Source organism: Pan paniscus, chromosome 8, assembly GCF_029289425.2.
Source record: "Pan paniscus chromosome 8, NHGRI_mPanPan1-v2.0_pri, whole genome shotgun sequence".
In the NCBI taxonomy this organism is placed as follows: Eukaryota; Metazoa; Chordata; class Mammalia; order Primates; family Hominidae; genus Pan; species Pan paniscus.
Genome location: NC_073257.2, coordinates 139,040,642 through 139,063,641, shown reverse-complemented (window position 1 = coordinate 139,063,641; position 23,000 = coordinate 139,040,642). Strand labels below are relative to the sequence as shown.

The following is a 23,000-nucleotide window of genomic DNA, read 5'->3' as shown; positions in this document are numbered from 1 at the left end:
TCACATTGAGAAAAACCATAACTTCAGAGACATTTCCTGGCTCCAAATTCAAGTCCTTTCAGAGACCCCTCTACTGTAAGTCACAGGATATTCAGTGTGCATTTGAGTCGTACGTGCTTTAGACATTATTCAAACCATAATGAATGGGTTGAGGGACTTTGAGGTGTACAAAGATGTTATCAGATGGCAAATCACTACCTGAATAAAAACAAAACATTCTAACCTGACAAATGTGTTTCTTTCTGCTGAGTATGTATTCCCAGCTCTAATTGGGACTGAGAGAAAATTAACTTGAATGTAGAACAGCAGATATTAGGGACAAGCAGGAATTATGATTCTAAATTACTCTATAAACCTTTTGGCTAACAACATATTTCAAAGGGATTTGGAAATAACTCTCCCCAAAGTCATTATTTGTGAATATTTATTTTATAGAGCACTGAACTGTTTATTCAAAGTATTGCACATCCATAGACATGTTCTCTTTACCACACTATCCTGCTGTTAGGAAGTTTGAGCAAAAAAAGAAAAGAAGAGAGTCTTACATCTCTGCACAGCATACATTCATATGAATTATACTATTCTATCCAATAGAATGGTAAAGAAACAAAAAAAAAACCCTACCATATCAAAATGCTTGTTGAAGTTTATATTCTACTTAATATGGAAAATTCCAGTTCAGCCCTTAATAATCTAGCTTTGGCCATGAAATGAAATGCAGTAAACTACAACATATGAGAGACATGGGAAGGAGGCTACGGAATGCTGAAAATACTACAGGCAGCCTTGCAAATAAAAGTTGCTCTCACTCCATCTCAGTAGAGATGATCACAGCTATATCCCAAAGCAGGGGTTCCATGGACAGGCACATCCCAGAGAGAAAGAGGAAAAAGCACAGGCTGATGGCATGAGGGCCTTTTTACAGCTGTTCAGTTGAGGAAGCAGCAAGGGGCTATATCATATTCACTGCCAACCTTAATGAAATTGAGCAGTCTTTGTGTTTCTAGGTCATTCCACTGGTGATGTGAGATCCCCCACCCTTGTTCTTCTCTAGGAAGGATCTTCTAGATCCTTCTATGGTCAATGGTCCTTCTTCATGTTTTTAAAAATCTTTTCTATGTGTACTTAGTGGTTACATTTTAGATACCTCTTACTACCTGCATTTTGTACAGTGAAATCTGCTTATTTTTGTTGTAAGTGATTTTAGCATCCTTAAAAATGCAGCAAAGATATAAAACCTGGGATTTTTAAATGGGGCAAGCATAGGGAAGGTAGATGGATATGCAGATGGCTTCGTTCAGAGAGGACTTCTGATTTGTGGATATGTACTGAGCTGTTGCAGCAGTGGCCAAGGCAATGTGGAAGGTGTTACAAGACCAAGTGAGAGGACTCCAAGAAGCTCAAGTCCGGGAGGAGGGGAGGAGGTGGCAAGGAAGTGGCAGGAGCCTAAAGACTCCCAGGTAGAATCAGGATGGGAGATTACAGGCAGAGAGTGATGCCCCGGCTGACTTCGTGGGTGATGCTTGAGACTGCACTCCTGAGCCCAGCAGACATTAGTCCAGGAGCTTAAGCCAAGTGGTAGGGTGCTCAGGGCTACAGACTTATATGGGAAGAGTCAGAAGTGACATTCAGCAAAGGTTGAGGTGCTGGAATCAGAGAGTGGAGGCATAGTCTGGAGTCAGTTTGAGGAGGAACCAGCAGGGCAAGAGGGTCCTCTGTTGATGTTTGAAACAAGAACATATATTCTCAGAAGATTAAGGCGGTATAACTAGAGGCAAACCAGAGGAGAGGAGTTGGAGACCAATTGAGAAGGTGTCACAGGTGAGAATGTGCCAGTCTCAGTAGCACTGGGAAGTAAGTTAGGGGGCAACTATGAGAAAAACCTTCTGGCAGACAAGTCTTTGTAATGTGGCAAGATAGAAAGAAGGGATTAAAGATGCTACCCAAGGCCAGCAAGGCGGTGGGGGATTTTAATGGAAACAGAAGTCTGGGAGCCAGCAGGAACGGGGGAAAAGATAGGATTTCTATTAAATATTTGAGTGTGAATTTTCAACTGGAAATATTATTTAAAAAATAAGTTTTTCATTATCTCTTACCTCCTAGAATGTCCACAAGAAATACTTTGAAATAGGAGGAAATTGGATGAAGCGATTCACAACGCAAATCCTTAAATGACCAAGCATAGTACTATCTATAACAGGTGCTTAATAAATATTTAATGAGGCTACTAATACAAACCTAGCCAGTGATTTTGCTACCAACTCAGGGAATCCTGATTGGGAAAGAATTGTTTTCTTCCATTTCCACTTGTAACTTTTTGTGTAGCAGGAATTAAAGGAAACACCGTGAGAAGGCAGTAAAGAAGAAGACGGCTTCCAGGGCTGAACAGTACTGACGTCTGGCCATGCAGTGTTTAGAAAAGAAAAAAGCACCAAAGGGTTGGGTTCTTTACCACCAAACTCAACCTCAGCAATTCCTTTGGTGAAAATTCAGTTGGGTAGAAGTTGAGTTTTTAGAGAAAGAACGTCTTTGAATTTGGTGACCTAGTATTAGGGTAAAAGAAGCAAATAAGGAGAATTGAGAAAATGTATCTCACTGCAGTCAGATAAATTAATGTTCTTATAACCCAAATGCTGACATTTTGGGTTAAAAAGAGTTTTCACCAGAGCTCACCAAAAAAACTGGAGAGTTCATCGGGCCAGCATGAGAGAAGGAGATGTCTGTCTCTCAGCCTTAACCTCACATCTCAATTTGACGTCGTGACTTCAACTCCATTGATCTCTGTGCCAGACCCACCAATTTATCATTTTAAAAATCAATGACAGTGCTGCATAAAGATTATTTTTGTCTTTTTTCCTTGCGTAAATCACACTGCACAGTGTCCACTTAACCGTGCACTTGAGACTCCCATAGCTTAGATAATGTGCCATGTGCAAACGTACTGTGTGAAATTAAAGGAATGCTGAAAATATGCTGTTCATTTTCAATCCGTATTTTTCATTTGACTTCTTGCCCAATGATAACTGCATTTCTCAATTACTTACTGTTTTAGTTTTAAAGGTAGTTGTTAGCTCAGTGGCTTCACTGAAGTCATTCACATCCTCATTTAATTTGTTTTGCACTTGCTATTTATATTTTAGTCTTGCTATATAATATTTATTCTGAATATATATCTACTTTATTTATTGTGTCTATCTACTTTATTTATTGTGTCTATCACATTTGTCCATGTGGCAAAAACACCCAGGGTGAGGTTGAATGACAGAAGTTAGCAGGTGGCTGGACACTGGAGCCTCAGACAGAGTGCCCAGGCTCATTGGCAGGGTTGGCCCCACACTGCACTGGGCAGGTCAACTACTGAGTGAGTGGCACAGACTGGACCCCAACTCACTCCTAGTAATTATTTAAAATAATTCCACATGGAAGCATCAGTTCTAACTGTATCTGAAGAGTCAGTGAGAGTGACCACTGGCAAATGCAGCTTTAAAGTATAAGTCTAAGACAACCGTACAGTTTTTAATCAGCCACTCAAGGTTGGAACCTTCTGGCGGTGATTCTCAAGCTTGTGTCTCGTAGGTCCTGCATGCAGTGTCATCCACATGCACAACACATCCCAAGGTGTGCTGTCTTTGTGTACATCCACTTCATCACCAGGGCTGTGTACTGAGCGCTTCCTAGGAGCCGACCACCTGAGCCCTGACCCAGCTCACAGTGGAGTGCAGCGTGGTGGTGCGATAACAGGCTCCAGGCCAGGCTGTCCTCCTTTGCCCTCCTAGCTCTGCCAGTAACTGTGTGACCTTTGGCATGTGACTCCACTACCTGTGCCTCTGTTTCCCCATCTTTATTAGAAATAGTAATTTCTCCTTCAGAGGGTGTTTGGAGAATGAAAGGTTCAGACATACACAAAGCACAGAATGGTACCTAGCTTGTGGTGAGTGTTATACACAAGTGTTACCTTTTCTGATCTTTGCTCTCCCAGGTTAGATCACTTGCCCACAGTTCTGGGCTATTAAGTGGAGGGGAAGGGCCAGAACTCAAAACCAAGCAGGTGGTCTCAAAGCCCCAGTTCGTAAGGACTACGGCCAGAAATTAACCACGTTAGCAAACCATGGTAGCATGGGAAGACCTTGAGCACCCCCTCTCTAATGTAGAAATTCCAGAGTTATTCACTGTGCAAAGACTGTCAATGTATGAATGACTGGTCTCAAACCCCAGATCCATGGTTGAAAAGAGCTGCCCCAAGCCATGGAATTTCTAGAAGGGAACAGAATTCTAAATGTTTTGCGTCTCCAACCAGAAATATATATACATAAAAAAAAAAGTGTGAATATGCCCTATTCCTACTATGGGTCTGCTCAGTGACAATTTACTTGGAATTTGCCATCCCATAATTAATGGATGTTGTGAAAGACCTGGATTTTCATCCATGACAATAACTGGCCACTAGCTCTCTATTCTGTGGAACATGAATCCACCCCATCTGTTGGTGCACAGCACAGCCCAGCCAGGCCAGGGCACAGACACTCTGTGGGCCTGTGTGGGATCTGCTGGTGATCATCCCAACACCTGGCTGATGTCTAGGTTCATTCTAGAAAAAAATGGAAGGGGCTCAACCTCCCTGCTCCCTCGTGACATTCACTCATTCATTAAGCCCTTCGTTCAGTCAATATTTCTGGGTACTTTTTGTATGCCACAAACTTCTCTAAGCTTTGGAGATACAGCAGGAAATAGAAGACAACAAAGGGTGAAAAAGATAAAGGAAGAAGGCCAGTGGTTCTTTATCGTATGTGCATTATTAAAATTATATTAGGTATTTAAAACAAAAAGTGGTACCCAGTCTCCATCCTCCAGAAGTTCTGATTTACCTGGACTGGGGTAGAGACCAATATGCTTTTGCTTTTGCTTGCTTGCTTGCTTGCTTGCTTGCTTTTCTCTCTCTTTTCTTTCTCTCTTTCTCTCTCTCTTTTCTTTCTTTCTCTCTTTCTTCTCCTTGTTTTTTAATGGATTAACTTCCTGGCCTCCAAGTGTGGCCTTCGAGGGAGCGAGGCTGAGGGAATAGAGCCCTTAAGGAAAAATGCTTGTTTACCTCCTTCCTGTAGGAGGACAGCCACCCCCTGGATTTTCTTCTACGTGGCAGGATATGCTCTCTTTAAAAACCCACACACAAAAACAAAAACCAAAACAACTTTTAAAAGACTCCATTTCATCCACACCTATGCTCTCCTCCAAAGCTTCAAGAAGGCGAAAGCATACAGGGGTCATGTGAGGTTTTGGAAAGATTTATGTGTTCCTTTTTCAAGATCTTTTTAGCATGCTCAAGTCCACAGAGAATCATTTCACAGATCATCAGTACTGCTTACTCACTACGATGCTAACTTCTATTCATGAACTACACAGGCTTTTGCTACTGTTCTCTTTCTCTTTTCCACAAGCCTTGTAAAGTAGCAGGGCATCTGTTCCAAGGAGGTGCTGGAGAGATAAAAAGATAGAGGCAAACGCAGGAATATTTGCTGAAAATGGGACTCTTCATTGAGTTTAACACTTAATGTGTTATGTGTTGGGTGCTTCATAGAACAGGAAACTGTATGATGTCCTGCTTCGGGTGCCTGCCCGAGCCTGGGCTCTTGTTTTGCCCCGGGGTGAATTGTCACGTTCCCTTCTGGACAGGAGATGGGGTTGCTGCAACTGGCCCTTTAAGAGCAACCAAAACGCTGGGAGTCATGGCTGAAGGCTATCAAAACTCTATGTGCCTGATTCAAGGAACAGCCCACAGATGTCCCACAGCTGACCTGGACTTATGTTCCAGCACACATCCCCTTCCCCTCCTGTATCTGTGTGTGCATGTGTCTGTCTGTGCATTTCTCTCGACTCACCGTTCCCCTAACAACCTCTCTCTCTTTATACATCCCCATTGCCCTTCTCCTTCCTCTCCACGTTCATCTCAATGGACAACAGCAGTGTGGCATGAGATTCCCAAGTACTGCGCTTCCTTATTTAGTATAATTTTATATTCATTGTTCTCAGTCCAAAGAACAGGAAAATGAAAGCTATTTCATTCATATGTTTATGCCCCTCTGATACGGTTTGGCTCTCTGTCCCCACCCAAATCTCACCTCCAATTGTAATCTCCATAATCCCCATGTGTCAAGGGTGGAACTGGGTGGAGGTAACTGGATCAGGGGGGCGGTTTCTCCCATGCTGTTATCATGATTGTGAGTGAAATCACAGGAGATCTGATGGTTGTCTATCAGATGTGTTAAGGAGAGCCTCCCAAGTAGCTGGGATTACAGGCACGCACCACCATGTCTAGTGTCTGGCATTTCCCCTGCTTGCGCTCATTCAGTCCTGCCACCTTGTGAAGAAGGTGCCTGCTTCTCCTTTGCCTTCTGCCATGATTTTAAGTTTCTTGAGGCCTCCCCAGCAATGCAGAATGGAGAGTCCGTTAAACACCTGTCCTTTATAAATAACCCAGTCTCAGGCATTTCTTCATAGCAGTGTGAGAACGGACTAATATACCCTTGGAAGTGACTAGACCCCTGGGTATGCCCCAGACCCTCTATTGTTTTTTTCCCTCTGAAAGCCAGTGATTCATCCTCTAGAGCAGATTAGACAACTGAGTTTAGGAAAGGTGCCATGCTCTAAAATGTTGTTATTCCAAGCTATTGAGATTTTTTAATTAAACTCAATTTATCTTGCCACTACCATATCTTGGGAGTACCCAAGAAGAAAGTTGAGTAATATAAGAACGAACCTTTTGATAATTCCTAGCAAGTCACATTTTCTACAACAGTAGGGGGCCCCAATATACTGCATGGTTAAATATAGAACCTGTACCATTTCTGTGCCATCTACTCATTTTTGTGAGTGTGTGTGCCATCTCCTTCTCTCCCGTCAGCACCGGAAACATTTGTACAACAACCACTCAAGGTAGTTATGCCAAAGTTCAGAAGATAAAAATCTCTGGATATGGTTTTACCTCAACGAACAAAACTATCCCTTCTCCTTTCCACTTCTCTAATTCCTACTCATGTTTCATTATACAGCCAGGTTCTACCTAATCTGAGGATCCAGATAATGTAAAAAGACTCCTTGGAAGCCACTAATATTGTACACTCATCCTAAGTCTTCTTGCCATATCTCAGCTAAGGTCCCAGCTCTAAGGATACTGTGATGTATACTGTTAAGATTCTCTTGCTGTAGTGCAGTGGTGCGATCTCGGCTCACTGCAACCTCTCACTCCCTGGTTCAAGCGATTCTCCTGCCTCAGCCTCCCAAGTAGCTGGGATTACAGGCACGCATCACCACGCCCAGCTAATTTTTGTATTTTTAGTAGAGACGGGATTCACCATGTTGGCCAGGATGGTCTTGATCTCCTGACCTTGTGATCCACCCACCTCAGCCTCCCAAAGTGCTGGGATTACAAGCATGAGCCACCGCGCCTGGCCAGTGTTAAGATTCTTAAACCAGTAAGTAAAGAAGGATGACTGATCATAGGAGGAAGACTTAGAGGGACCTACTCCACAGAACACTTATATTTGTGTTAAGGAGAGAAAACCGACACAAAGCAAAGCAAAGTGAGCATCCTTCAGGCCTGCTCTTGCACATCTCCCAGGTAGAGCCTACCCTGACTTCCCAGGGAGCACTCGCAGTACTTCCCTCCTCTTACATGGTCCTGTGCACAGTGGACTGGTGTCAGGCATCAACGTGTCTCTCTCCTGCTGGACTAGACACTGCCAAAGAGTATGCCTTGTTTTTTCCTGTGTGCCCAGCATCCAGTATGGTGCCTAGGTCACCCCAGGCATGCACTGTTCAGTGAGTAAATGAAGGTGACAGGTAAGGACTGGAGAAGGCATAGAAGATAAGACTAGATCTAGACCACCAAACACAGACTATCCATGAGGAAGAAGGACCAGGGCATGGTCCTGGAAAATGAACCAGTGGAAGTGAAGACACAAAGTAGAGACTGACCATGGTGTGTTCAGGAGACAGTGCAGGAAATGGCTTAATGGAAGTCAGCAGATGGAGCATTTCTGAGTAGCCAGGAGAAATCTAGAAAGATGAGCAGGTAGGAAAAAGTATAGATGATCTTATAATAAGAGACTCTTTGGAAGTGCTACCAACTGGGATGTATCCAGGTATATGCACAGAGAAGCGACGTGTGCACTTGAAGCCAAGACTAGCAGGACCTGCAGGATGGGGGACGGGGGTGGGGCATGGGGGAATGGAGAGCTGAGGGCAGGAGAGTTATGAAGGCCAAGATCAGGGTGGGAACAGTGTGGAACTAAAGGGAAGAAATCAGTAGGAGAAGCAACAGGAAGAAAAAACAAAAATGAATAGGGCATGGTGACGACTGATTTGGGGGATTAGACTGGGGAATGAATTGAGCAAGCCGTTGGCAGCACTTGTTGGAAGCCTTCAGCATAAAAATACTGAAAGAATCTACTAAGTTGGAGATGGGTCTCGTGACCCCAATGCAAACCAAGTCCAGTCCTGCCTTTAACATGGGGTGTCTTTTGCTCCAAGCTCAGCTGGGGTAAGCACAGTAGCTGTGTTGCTGGGTTGAGTCCAGGCCACCCTTGGGTCTCAGGCATTACATCATGTCAGACTGCTTCCCAAGAAAGACCACTGAGTCCTCCTCCTCCAGATTACCAGAGACACTGCCAAGTTTTTCATGCACAAAGAGATAAACCTTTGAAGACATTAGATGAAACTTTGTGAGGGAAGGATATGGTTTCATGTTTTTAAAAAGTAGCTACTTATTATCATGCACAGAGAAGACAGAGGTTCACAACAGCTGCTGGTCAAGGAAAAAATTAAACAACCAACTAACCTGGCAGAGTAACACCACGATTGATAAGAGGTAGATTTTTAAGGAATAAAATATACAGTTTAAAGTATACAATATATAGACCTTTTGTTTATTTTCTCTTCACCACCCCCCCAACAAAAATGACATTTTGTGTTATGAATGCTAAAATTTCGCTCTGTGCACACTTGCAATGAATAGCTCATTCAAACCAAGACAGTCTTTTCAGACTAGGCCATGAACTGCAAACTGTATGAGGGCCAAGAAGATTACAAGCACTAACTCTTTCTGCAGACTTCGGTTAGGATTGTGTACATGGACCCCAAGTGCAGGTTATTTTCTCTACATTTGGCTATCAGCTTAGGAATAGAAGCTCATTACAAGAAATGCTCAAGTCTCCTTTTCTTCCTGGCACAGCTACCTCTGCAGTGAACCGAAGACCATGCAAAGTTTAGGATTTGGCCAAACCAAAGAAACATCGTGGCATTTTCATACTACGATGAAAATACAAGAGGGATCCATTCTGATGGTCGAGTTGATGAGCATTCCCATGGCCTTGCCAGAAAGACAGACTGCATCTTCAACTCTAAATGACTTCCGCTGTAGTGACCATTACCTCCAAGCAGATATCCTGCCCTGATTGTTCCAATAGCGTATCCTCAAATAAGACTGGGAAGTGTCAGGGAAAACAGACTCCTTTGATATAAGTCATTTTTAGGGGGGAAAAAATCAATGTCCTAGTTTTAGTTTCAGATAAATCATGAGTCAAAACATGCTGTTTAGTTAAAAAAAAAAAAAAAAAAAAAAAGATTCAGCATAATCAGGAAGGCAAAGCACTCCCCAAGTACATTCTAGTATGTATCTTTGTGTTTTCATGTGAGTGAGATTCCCACTAAGTCTAAAAAAGGGAGACCACCTCTTCTGTGTCCTGCCAACTCCCGCCTCTGATGGGCCCCAAACTACCAGCTGATTGTTGCTTCATCACCAGGAAGCCTCCAGGGTCAGTGGGACACTTGCTATCGTAACTAAAGGTACTCATGAGCTGTGTTCGAAGCACAGCCCTCCTGTCTCACACTCTGTCACTGTCATGATGATGGGAAACAGGGAGGCAGGGAAATTAGTTCCTTTTACGAATCTCACAGGTGATTTTGGTGAGTTGTTGGAACCAACTGTACTGAACTCCTTTTGGCCATTATTAGCTGGCATAGCTAACTCCTGCAAATAAAATTTTTTTTACATTGACATAATGTCTTATTTCAAGGAGGCATATTTTCCAGTTGATTTTCACCAACATCATAAAATTTTGGTAATTCATCTCTATGAATGTAGATTCCATTTAGACAGGATGAGCAAAGGTTAACATCGACATAAGCTGAAAATCAAAGAACTGGGTAGTGAAACATAAATTAAAAGTCTGGACCATTTAAGAGGGCCATTCCCTGGTTCTTTTAAAACATGAGCACCAAACCCCAAGCATGCATGCTTGCCCTCCTTTGTTCTCACTCCCCGAAGTAGGCCAGTGTGAGCCTTTGTGGTATACATTATGTGGCTAAAGCAACTGACCATAGGTTTTTTTGTTCGTTAAGAGTGTTTTCTAAAATTGCAGATATGCATGAGTGGGGGCTGCACCTAAGATAGGTTTTCTTCTGCCTCGATGCCTACATTTAACCTCTGTGAGTGCCCCTTTTCCCTGCTTCGGACTAGGTGGTCATCAGTTCTTAATGACAGAGGTTTCACTGCAATATTCTACACATCGAGGGAACGGGGCGTGCCATCTCCGTGTTTCCTCCAAGGAGCCATAGTTCTGCAAGAAAACAGTTCCTCACGCATTGCTCAGTCACACAAGGGTGTCTGAATTCATCCAGTCACCCCTTTTTGGTCCTCATCAGTGACCTCTGCTGAAAACAACAAATATAGGGAAAAAATAACATTTCACTATATAAAGAAAATTAAACCGGATAATGAATCTAAGACACAGTCCACCATCTATGGCAGCTGGCTTTGCCCCAAGGAAAAGAGGACTTCCAGTTCTGAAGACTCAATTGGCACCTATGAAACAGGCCTCTAAGTTAACTATTTCACAACGTGAGTGACTTCATTTAGTGAGTGAGGTTCTATTTTACCTCCCCTTCCGGTGGAAGCCGGTGGTGAAGAATGGGATGTTCATTTTCACCATTCTCCCATTCTGAGTAGCCTCATGTTCAGGCACCCCCTTGGCATATGGAAGAAAATGCTGACCCAGTTCATCTTGAATCCCCGCCAGCATCTTTGACTCCAAGGTGTCTGAACAGTGAGAAAGCCACTAGGAAAACCCATAATTTCATACAATCCCTTGTGGCACTCCTCTGACTGCTTGCCTAGCTATCTTACTATATGCGGAGACTGCTGGGCCCTGGGAGGTGTCTCGGTCAGACTGGCAGCTGCCTGCATCTTCCCCCACAAATCCCATCACAGGGTCAAACTGCAAACCTGCAAATCAGCACGGACATTTTAAGAATGGACAGAATCCAATGGAGAGTTTCTCTTGGCAGCTAATGGAACCCCACAAAATTGCCTTCAGACTATTGAATCTGTTTTATTTCTAATTAAAACAGATGCTAACTTCCTTCCTTACAGTACGTTTGCTCAAATATTGACATATCTTCTGCTAAACATTTAACTATACATAGCCAAATACATACGCAGGCACGTATATACCTATGCATATATACATACATATACACACTTGAAATTCATTTTCATTCTTTATCAGGGCTCCCTCAAAACAATAAAAGATGACCTTTGACAAACTACTTATAGCCCCATCTCATTATTTCTGGGTTTTTCTTATTCTGATACTAGTGGTTATGCCTTCCAGAGGCCTGCTTCAGGTGTGGATTAGATTTTACCTTGTGCTATTTTCATTGGCAAAACCAGAACGACGCTGTACCTCCCTCCATTCTCCCCAAATTGGAAAACAGAAGGAAAAATAAATCTCTCCAAATGTGCTATCTTAATACCACAACGATGACCGTTTCTGTTCATTTTTTTCCAGTATAATTTGTAGACTGCTTTGTTTCACTTAACATTATTTCGTAAGTGTTTTTCTATGATACTAAATAATCTCTATAATTATCCTTTTAATGGCCGCCCAGAGTGAATGTAAACCATAATTTACTTAACTGTTTACCTATTGTTAGCCATTAAGTTGCTTCCATTTTTCACTTATTTAAGTTGGAATGCACATTTTCATATCAGCCATTAATTTAAAGCAGCATGCAGAGATGGTTCTCCGTCACTAATCTAAAAATGCAGGGTTTATGTATTTACAACTCACTTTGATTATGAAATTTAATTTGAGGGTAATTAAGACATTTATATTCCAAACAGCTCCTCGACATCTAGCTCTCTCGAGCCAAACAGGCACAACCATGGCTAGCCATTTTCACCTCAAGACAGCACAGTCCAATGAATTCTAAAACACAATTTTCTTACGAAAAATAAACTTTATGAACTCCTGCTGCTTTAGAGCCAAGAGATCAGCTCCCCAAACCAGAGTCCATGGTTCTCTAGGGTGACCCAGCCAAGGCAAGCCATCATGAAGAATCCTATTGCAGCTTCATGCTCAGTCCAGAATTCAAGGCAACATTCACTCAGTGCTCCAACACCCACTGTGTTACCGGAACTACCTGGATGTCCTTGCCTAACCGGCACCCAGATACACTGTGGGAACAAGACAAGGGCATTGCTCAGATGAGTTTCAGTTGTTAGATGTTTTCAAGTTTATCATGGATCACTTCAAGTTACAGAGTTCCTTGAGCAGGGGTAGTGGGTTAGGGCATGTGATTCAAACGGATTCAGCTGTTTCAATAGGTGTGGCCCATTAGCCTTGTCACTCTGAGCAAGTTGCAAAAAAATCCCAAAATCGTGTGCCTCAGTTTCTCAATCTGCAGTACGAGGATATCAATAGTGGCTGCCTTGTAAGGATATGATGAGGATCAAATCTAGAAAACACAACTGCTATGCATAGGGGAATGGTGACATTTGATTAGCACATAGGAGCACTTAACTGCATGCTTACTGAATGTTAATGCTACACTGTAACGTATGTACATTCACTTGCTGAATAAATGCATGAAGGAATGATGAATGAAGTAGTGTGGGAGAAGGTTCCACTTATCTTAGGGACAGTCCTCTGTAGAATGCCCCATTTCCTTTCATAACAAAATCATTTTCTTAATGGTAATCACTGTAAGCCTTACCCTCCACCCCCAATAAAGAGCAAATGAATACCCCGAAAAGATGTGTCCACCTTAGTAATTCTTAATGTCCAGAAATTCAATTTTAAAGCTTTAGAAAATGTCATCCAGCCGTCAGAAAGAACTCATAACCTCATTTGAAGCCAAAATAAACCAGCCACAAAAATTCCTTGGTGTTTTCCCTATCAGAGAATAAGAACAACTCAATTACTATTACTGTTTTTTTTAAGTCAGCAATAACAAACTAAAGTGATTAAAAATCCTAAGTATTACCATCATTTTTTTACTAACAACGAAATGATTTTTATGTACCAGCAACTCTCTATAAAACAGAGAAGAGCTTAGAATTTTTTATTATTATTTGGCCACCAGCAATTAATTCTTCTGATTTGTTGTATTAGTTTGATGGTTGCGTCCAAGACCTAGAATATTTCTTACCCCAGCCAACTGATGCAAGAAAATTATTTCAGTGCAGTCCCTGGCAAATGGTGATGATGAATAGCATGGCAGGACAAACTTATTCAGACACACATTTTTCAGAAGTAGCAGGGAAAAGGCTGAAAAATTACTAGTAAATTGCTTTTTGTAAAAATGCTCTCTCTTTCAAATTTTCCCTAGTATGAAGGTCTTCTGCAGAATGATGGCACAATACATTCTGACATACCTGGACAACAAAGGCAGTTGAAGAATGAATAGGAGATCAGAGTGAAGGTTAAGATTTAATTTTCTTATTCCACCCCCACTGCCACCCATACTGTCCCCCACACCAAGCTGTCTTGTGTGCATCTGTTTAATCTGCTGGGATAAGAATCTCTAAAAGCCATCGATGCTTTCTCCTGAGCAGGCACGCCTTGTCCCTCCTTCTACCTATCATCTAGCCATCCCAAACGGAGCCAAGATATTGGTGCATCTCCAGTCTGTTTCTTGCCTTTTCTCTCCTCTCTAAAACTGCCCAGTTTTTCAAGTTTCAAATTGCAGCAATCTCCAAATACCCCCAGCACCTAGTAAAGCACCAAGGACTTCCTTTGCTGTCTACGCAAGCCTCACCTTTCAGGACACACTATAGGATAATCGAACAAGAGCCCGAGGCATCCAGAGGTGCAAGGGCTAATGCAGTGGTTCTCTGCCAGGCAAGACTCTGCTCCCAGGCTCATCTGGTAATGGCTGGAGACATTTCTAGTTATCACACTGGGAGGGAGCGGTGCTACTTCTTCAGTGGGAAGAAGCCAGGGACTGCTGACCACCCTGCACCGCACAGCACAGCCCCTCCAACAGCAAATGATCCATCCTGAAATACCAGTAGTGCCAGGATTTAGAAACTCTGGTCCCATCTAAATCAAATGCTGCAGAGGTTGTTTTTTGTTGTTCTCACACATGATTACCTGTTAGTTGTTCACGGCATAATGTATGAAGAATTTGATTCCTTCACTCTTTCATCCAGTGAACAGCAGTGGAGGCCAGCAAGGTGACAGGACCAGCCTGGCCTGAGACATAGAGGTCATTTTAATAGAGGGCCAGTCATGTCACTTACTTTTAGATGGTGGCTGTGAAGTTGTCTCTTCTTCCCCCTTACGGAATCACCGTGCACCTCGGCCTGTCATGCTAACTCAGTAAGGGCTAAGGATGTGGGGAGGGGTCATGCCTCTGTCTGTTGGACAGCTGGGTCTATGAGAACAGCATGGATTCAGCGGTCCACTAAAGTAGGGTCCTGCTCCTGCCTGCGCTGCTTATTTCCTGTGTGACACTGAAAAATGACGCAACATCTCTGAACCCTAGTATCCTCCTCGAAATGGGAAGTGTAGCCTTGACCTTCAGGAACATTTGTAAGCAAGGCATTCTGTATGTGAACGAGCAGAGCATCTGGCACTCGAACCACCTCACTCCAGAAGCAGTGGCCATGCTGCGCATGTCATAGTTCTTGTGGCATTTTCCAATGAGTGCTGCCACAGGTCTCTGGGCTGGTTTTTCAGACACCCCCAGGACAGGGCACAAGGTCGGCAGCCGGGCTGGGGGCAATGTGGACGAAGTCTGTTTTTGTGCAGCTCTCACGGGCCCATGTCCATGACCTTGCCTCTCTGGGCACTCAGCTCCAGCCACTCCGGCCCTGTACACCCTCGGTGCCTTCCGCTTGACTGTTTTCTTCTCAAACACAAGGGGGGAAAAAGGCGAAGCCTCACTCACAAACAACATACTTAACTCTATTTTCTTGCTTTAAGTGCAACCATCAAATAAGTTCTTCCATGTGCAATAAACAGCTGTGAATCTGCCTAATAAAGTGAAGGCATTTTACCCCACTGGTATTCCCCGAGAGGAGTCATTGGCCACCTGCATCTTTTTAGCTGCATTTAATAATTCAGCCCAGGATGAATTTGCATGATTAACATAAAGCCTCATAGTTTTATTTGCTTTCAGAACTTAAGTACTGAAACCACCACCATTGTTTTCATTTTCGGAGGTTGTGATCACAACACAAAACTTGATTCTAGAATGAGTAATTTCTTTTATTTTTTTTTTTAAGAATTATTTTCCAGTACCACTCTCCATGGAATAAAAAGAGTTGCAAACATGGCCTTTGTAGATGCAGGGAAACCCACGTTCCTTTTAGGGCTGATGTTAACCCATGAGAAGCGACCACCCCTCGACGACTTCTCCTTTACGGTTCCCACCCAGGAGCACGGCCAACTCTCCCACGGAATCCATAACAGCTCACGCAAATAGATTTCTTTCCGTTCCTCCTCGGAGGGCTCTCCACATTTATCTGCTCGAGACGTAGCAGCTCCAGTAAGTCTTTAAAACAGCAGCTCTCCCAGATTCCAGCAATAGATTAATGACGTCATCCTCAAAAAATAGTCAAAACGCAAACCAAATAAGTAGCACTTGGTAAACCATCTGCCTAAGAAGGGGAGTCACGCGTGTGAAAAGATAATTTGCAAAGCAGAAGAGGCAGCATCATTGGGTTGCTTGATGAATGTAGTAAAACAGGTTTGTCTAATGGGGAAACATGCATTACTATCAAAAGAAAAAGCGAGTGTATCCCACCTGGAAAAGCAAGCAGGCTTTAATATCTGAGAAGCATTTCAAGCTGTGCTGCCAGCGACTCTCAGCCCGTGTGATTTTCCTTAACATAAAGACCGACCTCACCTGCTTAAATATAATTAGGAAACAGGCAGTCGTCGTGGTGGCTAAAAGTTTGTGCGGCCGGTGCTTGCGTGTGTATTTTTGTCCCACTGACACCTCTGTTGCTGTTTCTGAATGCAGGAACCATGGTCAGTAAGGACACCGGCAAATGCATACTCACAACATCGGAGAGTGAAGTGGAACCCGCCGCCTGCCTGGCCCTGGAGATGAAATACGCCCTGGACCCCAACCGGCAGATTAAAAAACGGAACAAAGCCCTGCAGGTGCGGTTTAAGGACATCTGCGAGGCACAGAATGAGCAGAGGGACACACAGCTGTCCTCGGGCCAGCTGGGGGAGAAGCGGGAGGCCAAGCCCGTGTCCTGCAGAGCAGCCTACCGCAAATACATGACAGTGCCCGCACGCAGGTCCATCCCCAACGTCACCAAGAGCACAGGCGTGCAGACCTCGCCCGACCTTAAGAAGTGTTACCAGACGTTCCCTCTGGACCGCAAAAAGGGGAACCTCAAAAGCCTCCCAGCTGCAGATCCCTTTAAAAGCCAAAACAATGGGTTTCTAACAGATGCGAAAGAGAAGAACGAGGCTGGACCCATGGAGGAGGCCCGGCCGTGTGGCGCAGGGCGGGTGCACAAGACCACAGCCTTGGTTTTCCATTCCAACCAACACATGAACACAGTGGACCAGCCTTTGGGGGTCAACTGCACAGAGCCCTGTAAAAGCCCGGAGCCGCTCAGCTATGGAGAAGCTGCGCTCCAAAACTCCACTCGGCCTCCATCCGAAGAGCCCGATTACCAGCTGCTCGGGAGGGCCAAGCAGGACCGGGGGAGGCCAAACTCCGAGGAGCCCGCTCCACCTGCCCTCAGGAGGCTGTTTAAAACGGAGGTTGCCACCGTTTACGCACCTGCCCTCAGTGCCAGGGCCCCCGAGCCTGGTTTGTCAGACTCTGCAGCCGCCAGCCAGTGGTCACTCTGCCCGGCAGATGACGAGCGGAGGAGAGCCACACATCTCAACGGGCTCCAGGCGCCCTCGGAAACTGCCCTGGCCTGCTCACCCCCGATGCAGTGCCTGTCCCCTGAATGTAGTGAGCAGCCCTCGCAGACTCACACCCCGCCGGGGCTGGGGAACCAGCCTAGTCCCACAGCGGTTGCTGCAGGTGAAGAATGCCAACAAATCGTGCCTCATACGGAAGTGGTCGACCTCAAAGCACAACTTCAGATGATGGAGAACTTGATCAGTTCAAGCCAAGAAACCATCAAAGTGCTCTTGGGGGTCATTCAGGAGTTGGAAAAAGGAGAGGCCCATCGGGAAGGGTATGTATGTTCACCCATGTCTTAGGAAGCTATGCAGGCTCATCACCGCAGAGTCCATCTGTAGCCCCAAACCCAAGTCTGTAATGAGACTAAAGCCAGCATTTCCGTAAACAGGTCATAGTCTAAGGGCATGGCGAGCTCCAAGGGGTCGCAGATTATTTTATGATACTAGACGTCACTGCATCCTGCACAATACGCTTTCTGGTTAATGTTCATCTTTCTGGCCTTGAATTCAAACCATACCTATGCTTAGAATGAATTGATAGACCTTTCCTTTTATTCTGCGAGGGCTAAAGGTTTATGATATTGATAATGTATAACAACATATGCCAGTCCAAAATATCTATTCTAAATAAGAATAGAATCATATTAGGAAGAGAAGAGGCCACAGGCCTCTTAGGAATCGTATTAGGAAGAGAAAGGAAATTTCATGTGACATTTGGAAAAGTAAATGCTGACCTGCTTATAATAAATAATTGAAATAATATTGGTATTCAGGACTGTACAAGGCTTTACATCATAGACAGTGTGTTTTCCATTCTGTACCTGGAACCCAAAGAAGCAATGGGCATTGTGAGACCAGTCCTGACTGTATATGATTAGGAGACAGATGCCCTTCCCCACGGGCTGCCCTATGTGTCCAGTGGGGCTGCAGAAAGAATGATACTAACTTCACGGCCAATACTTTATTGCGTTGATAAGACCATCTTGCACTTCATGTTTTGAAGTTTAAACTGTGCAGCAGCATCTTTAAAAACAAATGACCTAAAGGTGGGGTTTTAGTTCTTCAACTCCCCAGTGCGGAAGCCTCCTACAGGCCAGCATGTGCTCAGCTGATACAAAGCAGCCTATTCTACTCTGGGTCCGGGGGTTATCGGACTTCGCCTGGATTGCCGAGACCTCTCTTGCCCATTGCCCCCTGAAAGTGTCTGTGTTCCTGCCAGCCTGTGTACTGGAGGTGACATCGGAGGCAGCGCCCTGTTGCCTCATTTGATGTGCACCCTTCACTCTGCGAGCCCTGAGCCCTGGGTTTAACAAGCTAGAAGCCAATCTGAAATAAGCCAAGTAATGTATTTCCAGGACAGAAAACCACCTGGGCACAAAGTTTCCTTAAGAGGATTGCTGTGGCTGAGTTAGACAGTTTGCTGACTGCAAAGAATGGGGAGGAAACACCTCCTGCCTTAAGGTGGAGGCTGAGGTGAAAGGCCCAGCTCCAGCAGTGGAGAGGCTGGGGCAGGTCCTGCCCTGGGCTCTGGCTGCTCCAGCTTGGTGCAGGAGGCCTGTCTACAGCTTGATGCTCTTAAGCAAAAAGAACTGCCAGCCAAATGTACAAAAATCTTAACAGTAGATTCATAGGTAATCTAACACCATATAACATTTCCAAAAGGCCTTGTTCAATCTTGGGTTTACATCTCCATTTTCATCCCATTTCCATCAGTACAGATCCAAAAGCAACACTCATCGGGGGTGGGGTGGGGCAGACCAGTGATTTACTGATCAGTAGTCCACATTCCTGCAAAAAAATTAGAAGGTCAAACAGTGACCCAGTCACTGACGTTGATATAGTTGGTAGTGAATTAAACCAGACAGCAAAAGAGAAAGATGCCAACATCTTTGGTGAAATAAAGTTCACCAAATGGTGTAAAATGAAATATGTACACTAATGTGCATACTCACAGGGGTGTGTGTCCAAAGAAGAACCTGAGAGGGCTGAACACCCACGAACACAAGAAAGGAAAACTGTACGATATACGGGAGCGCCTTCTTACACTCCTCTTAGAACAAGTATGGAAGATTGCTTTAAATCAGATCCTCAGGGTTCTCTGAGACGCCATCCATCTAGCAGTGCGGTTCTCAGTTTACTAAGACATGTCTGGGTAGGAATCTGGCACTGAGGCCTTGGGCAAGGACTGTATGTCTCTGTGCCTTCTTTCTTCACCTGTAAGTTGAGATCACTGTCTGTCCTGCAGACAGGGGATGGAATGACATGGGGTGACCTTCTAATGTGTTCAGCCTAGTGGCAGGTGTGTCTGAATGGGTAGATGTCCGCTAGTGGCATGAGTGTTGATCTTGCTGGCCAGCAATGCTGGAGCAGGGGTCTGGGGAGGACTTAGTGGTCTTGTGGGCGTCCAATGTGATGAATGCATCCCCTATATGCCCGGCACACAGGCTGCCACACAAGACTGTCCCTGAAACTCTGGAGCTGCTCTATCCAACACAGTGGCCGCTAGCTGCACGTGGCTATTGAAATTCAAACTCAATGACAATTGAAACTTCACAGTCACAGCAGCCACATACATAAGACAGTGCAGCTACGGCACATTTCCATCATCACGAAACATCCTTCACTCCGGTATCCCAGAACATGGCACAGTGCCTGGTTCTTAAGCATCTGAGGACTTGGGCACCTTAAATCAAGACAAAGGATGGTTTTACTTTAAAATCAATCCTAGTTCAGTTGCTGCCAGCGCAAGCTCACGGTGGAAGGTAGAAAGGCAGGTCTCTGTTGTGTTCCTGGGAACATTCACTTCCTCCTCTCTCTCAGAGCCCTCTGGACTCAGAGAGCAAAGAATCAAGTGCCACCTTATGGGCTCCAAAATTCAAGGCCACCTTATGGGGCCCCCTCTTGCTCAATGCCCCAGGGTCGTTAACTTGGCTGAAATTCAAATTTCCCACCCGTCTTCTCCATGTCAGAACATAGCAGAGGACTGCAGCCTCAGAGACAGGCAGATAAGATGCAAGCTCATTCTCCATCCCTTCCCAGACCCTGGGTACAGCACAGAGTCCCAGGAGTGACAGCTGTGAGCAGTGACAGCCAGCACTGGGCTGGGACATCTGGAACAACAGGCTCTGGAGGGAAGGGAAGTAGCATCTGCTGATTTCCATGGTGTAAATACTGCTACCGTGGCCAATTTCAATCTCATGAAATCCTAAAAATGTAACACTCTGCTCCACTGAGCACCCAACCAATCCCTTTAAGGGCAAGTTCTAGGACTTTAGAACGAGGGATTCACAGGGCTTACTTTATGTACCAGATCTGAACTGGGAAGTAGGTATTTTAGTTGCATCTCATGGTTAAAAAAAAAAAAAAAGAAAACAGGAAAATGCACTCTGCTTTGTGTACACTGATACATAGTTATTATATGATAGGACAATGAACTCAATGACCAAGTTAAAATATGAATGGAGGCCGGGCATGGTGGATCATGCCTGTAATCCCAGCACTTTGGGAGGCCAAGGCGAGTGGATCACTTGAGGTCAGGAGTTTGAGACCAGTCTGGCCAACATGGTGAAATCCCGTCTCTACTAAAAAATACAAACATTAGTCGGGCGTGGTGGCAGGCACCTGTAATCCTAGCTCCTCCAGAGGCTGAGGCAGGAGAACTGCTTGAACCCGGGAGGTGGAGGTTGCAGTGGGCCAAGATCACGCCACTGCACTCCAGCCTGGGCAACAGAGCGAGACTCCATCTCAAAAAAATAAAAATCAATGGAACTTTTCTTGGAAAATATTCTAAAGCCTACAAATCAGGAGCTGGAGAACACTCTTGAAGCTGGGGAAAGTCAGTTCCTCTCCCCACTTGCCACCCCAATAAAGCATACAGGGGCTTCCAACAGAATTTCATCTGCATTCAGAAGAGTCCTAGTGAGGGCAGGCACCTCGGAGCCCATGAGTTTGACCTGCAAGTGACAAATCTTGCCCCCACATTTCCACACTATACTTAAGGTCTGACCTGGCCCAATGGGGCCATGGGCCTGCTCCTTGGGAAGCCAGTACTCTTTGAATCCCGCTGATGGCCCTGGGCAATGTATGTTTCTTAGAACATGTTTATTGTAAAATCTCTTTAATAGGACTTCTTTTCACTATTGAGTTTGTCAGGCAAGTGCTTCCCTGTAGTTCTTAACCTGTGCAGGAATTTCTGTGTCACTGGCTACAACCGCTCTCGGTAGCTTCCAAATTATTTTTCGTAAGAGACTCTCCTTCATTATTTTCATTTGCTTATGTAGATTTCCAAATGGCTTCGGCAGAGAATGTTTGTGGCTGAGACAGGTTAACCTCTGTGAGCTTCAATTTTGTCTGAAATCAACTAGGGGTGGTAGACACTGAAATACGGTATCTACAAAGCTCCCACTTATAACCAGCACACAGTTGGCACTGAATAAAGGACATATCCTGTTACGAGCATTTCAGTGGGATGAATTCTGCAAGTAGGTTAGATGTGCAAAAAGTATGCAAAATCACGCCTTTTAGTCCCTTGTAAAACACTGGAGCAATTCACTAAAATCACTCTGCTTTATGCAGTGCGGGCTTGCATGAATGCCAAGAATTATCCTGCTTATTTCAGAGCTCTTAGTATTATGCTTGTGTCTTCTGGGGAAGTTCAGGGTCACACAGGCTACCTAAATAAGTCACTAATGGGAGTCATTGAAGGCTAAGAACAAGGCAAATGGGACAGTGGATGTAAAAACCCAATCAATTATTAGAACAGTGCTAATTCCCTGTAGCAGCTATGGGATTCCTGGGCAGGAGATCCTCAGACCAATGGGGTGTAGGTCTTGGTGGCTCGTTGGGTAAACTCACCAGCAACTACAGTGTGGCAACCCCGACAGCGCTCTTTGCCTCTTAGATTTCCTACGCCAAACATTTAGTCTCTTGAAGTGTCCATTGGCTGGTGACAGCCTAATGATACTCTGCTATTTGGAGAAGACCAGAAATGATCGCGAGAAGCTTTACTTGAGGATATCAAGCACATGATCAGAATCTGTCACTGCACAGAGTGAAGCAGATTCTTCTACGGGCCAGGCCTCCCTCAGCATTTGCTGGGTGTTACCTGCAGGCTTGGGGTAGGGGGAGACAGCAAGAGGACCCCAGGCCCTTAAACATGACCAGCAGGTAGTGATAAGACCCTGAGGCTTCGGGGCTTTGTGACTTTGCTAATTCAGAGCAAAGGCAAGAGTATGATTAAAAACAGAAAATCCTAAGTAACACACCAACCCAAAGAGTCTAGTACCTTGCAGGAAGGGTGGCAAACCCAGTCATTTATCACCTCCCGTCATCCCTGCCACCCCATCATGGGGGCAGTTCCCTGTCAGCAGGGGTTCTGTTCATCCTCATTGAGAAAGGGTGGTTTCTTGGTGGTGTGAGGCCAGCTCTCCCAAGTCTCGGGCACACAGTGGTAAAAAAAGAAGCTAAAGGAACCCCCTGAGTTCAGGGGCTCTGTGAGGGTGCCGCTTACAGTGGTGTTCAAGACAAGGGAGAGAGGAAGAAAGAGCTGAGGGATGGAACGAGTTAATACAGACGAAGTGTGGTATCCTGTACCAAGGTTTGCTCAACTTTACCAAAAACAATGAATAGCCAACAAGTAATGGAAGGTCATGTGCACATACACATACTTAAGAGGTAAGGACTTAGTCTCATGGACATCTGTGTTTACTGCAGGGGCTCAGGGTCAGCTCCTACATGGCAGAGGTCAGCAAACTTTTCTGCAAAGGGCCAAATAGTAAATACATA

General features: G+C 44.7%; 2 protein-coding genes across 10 annotated transcripts in view; one reads left to right on the top strand and one right to left on the bottom strand.

The window, feature by feature from the left end:
• The window catches only part of DOCK1 (dedicator of cytokinesis 1), a 561,485-nt gene that overhangs the window by 268,454 nt on the left and 270,031 nt on the right, over window positions 1-23,000 (bottom strand). The gene's annotated exons all lie outside the window — the stretch shown is intronic.
• INSYN2A (inhibitory synaptic factor 2A) overlaps window positions 1-23,000 on the top strand; it is a 60,630-nt gene that overhangs the window by 3,453 nt on the left and 34,177 nt on the right. For 2 of the 4 annotated variants that reach the window (XM_063607576.1, XM_063607574.1), the window contains exon 1: window positions 14,892-17,491. In XM_063607576.1, coding sequence (XP_063463646.1) covers window positions 16,308-17,491 — 1,184 coding nt within the window. In that variant the 5' untranslated portion in view covers window positions 14,892-16,307. Of the gene's footprint in view, window positions 1-13,666; window positions 13,756-14,891; window positions 17,492-23,000 lie in introns of those variants that run through there. The other 2 variants (XM_063607575.1, XM_034931702.3) reach the window with 2 other exon arrangements.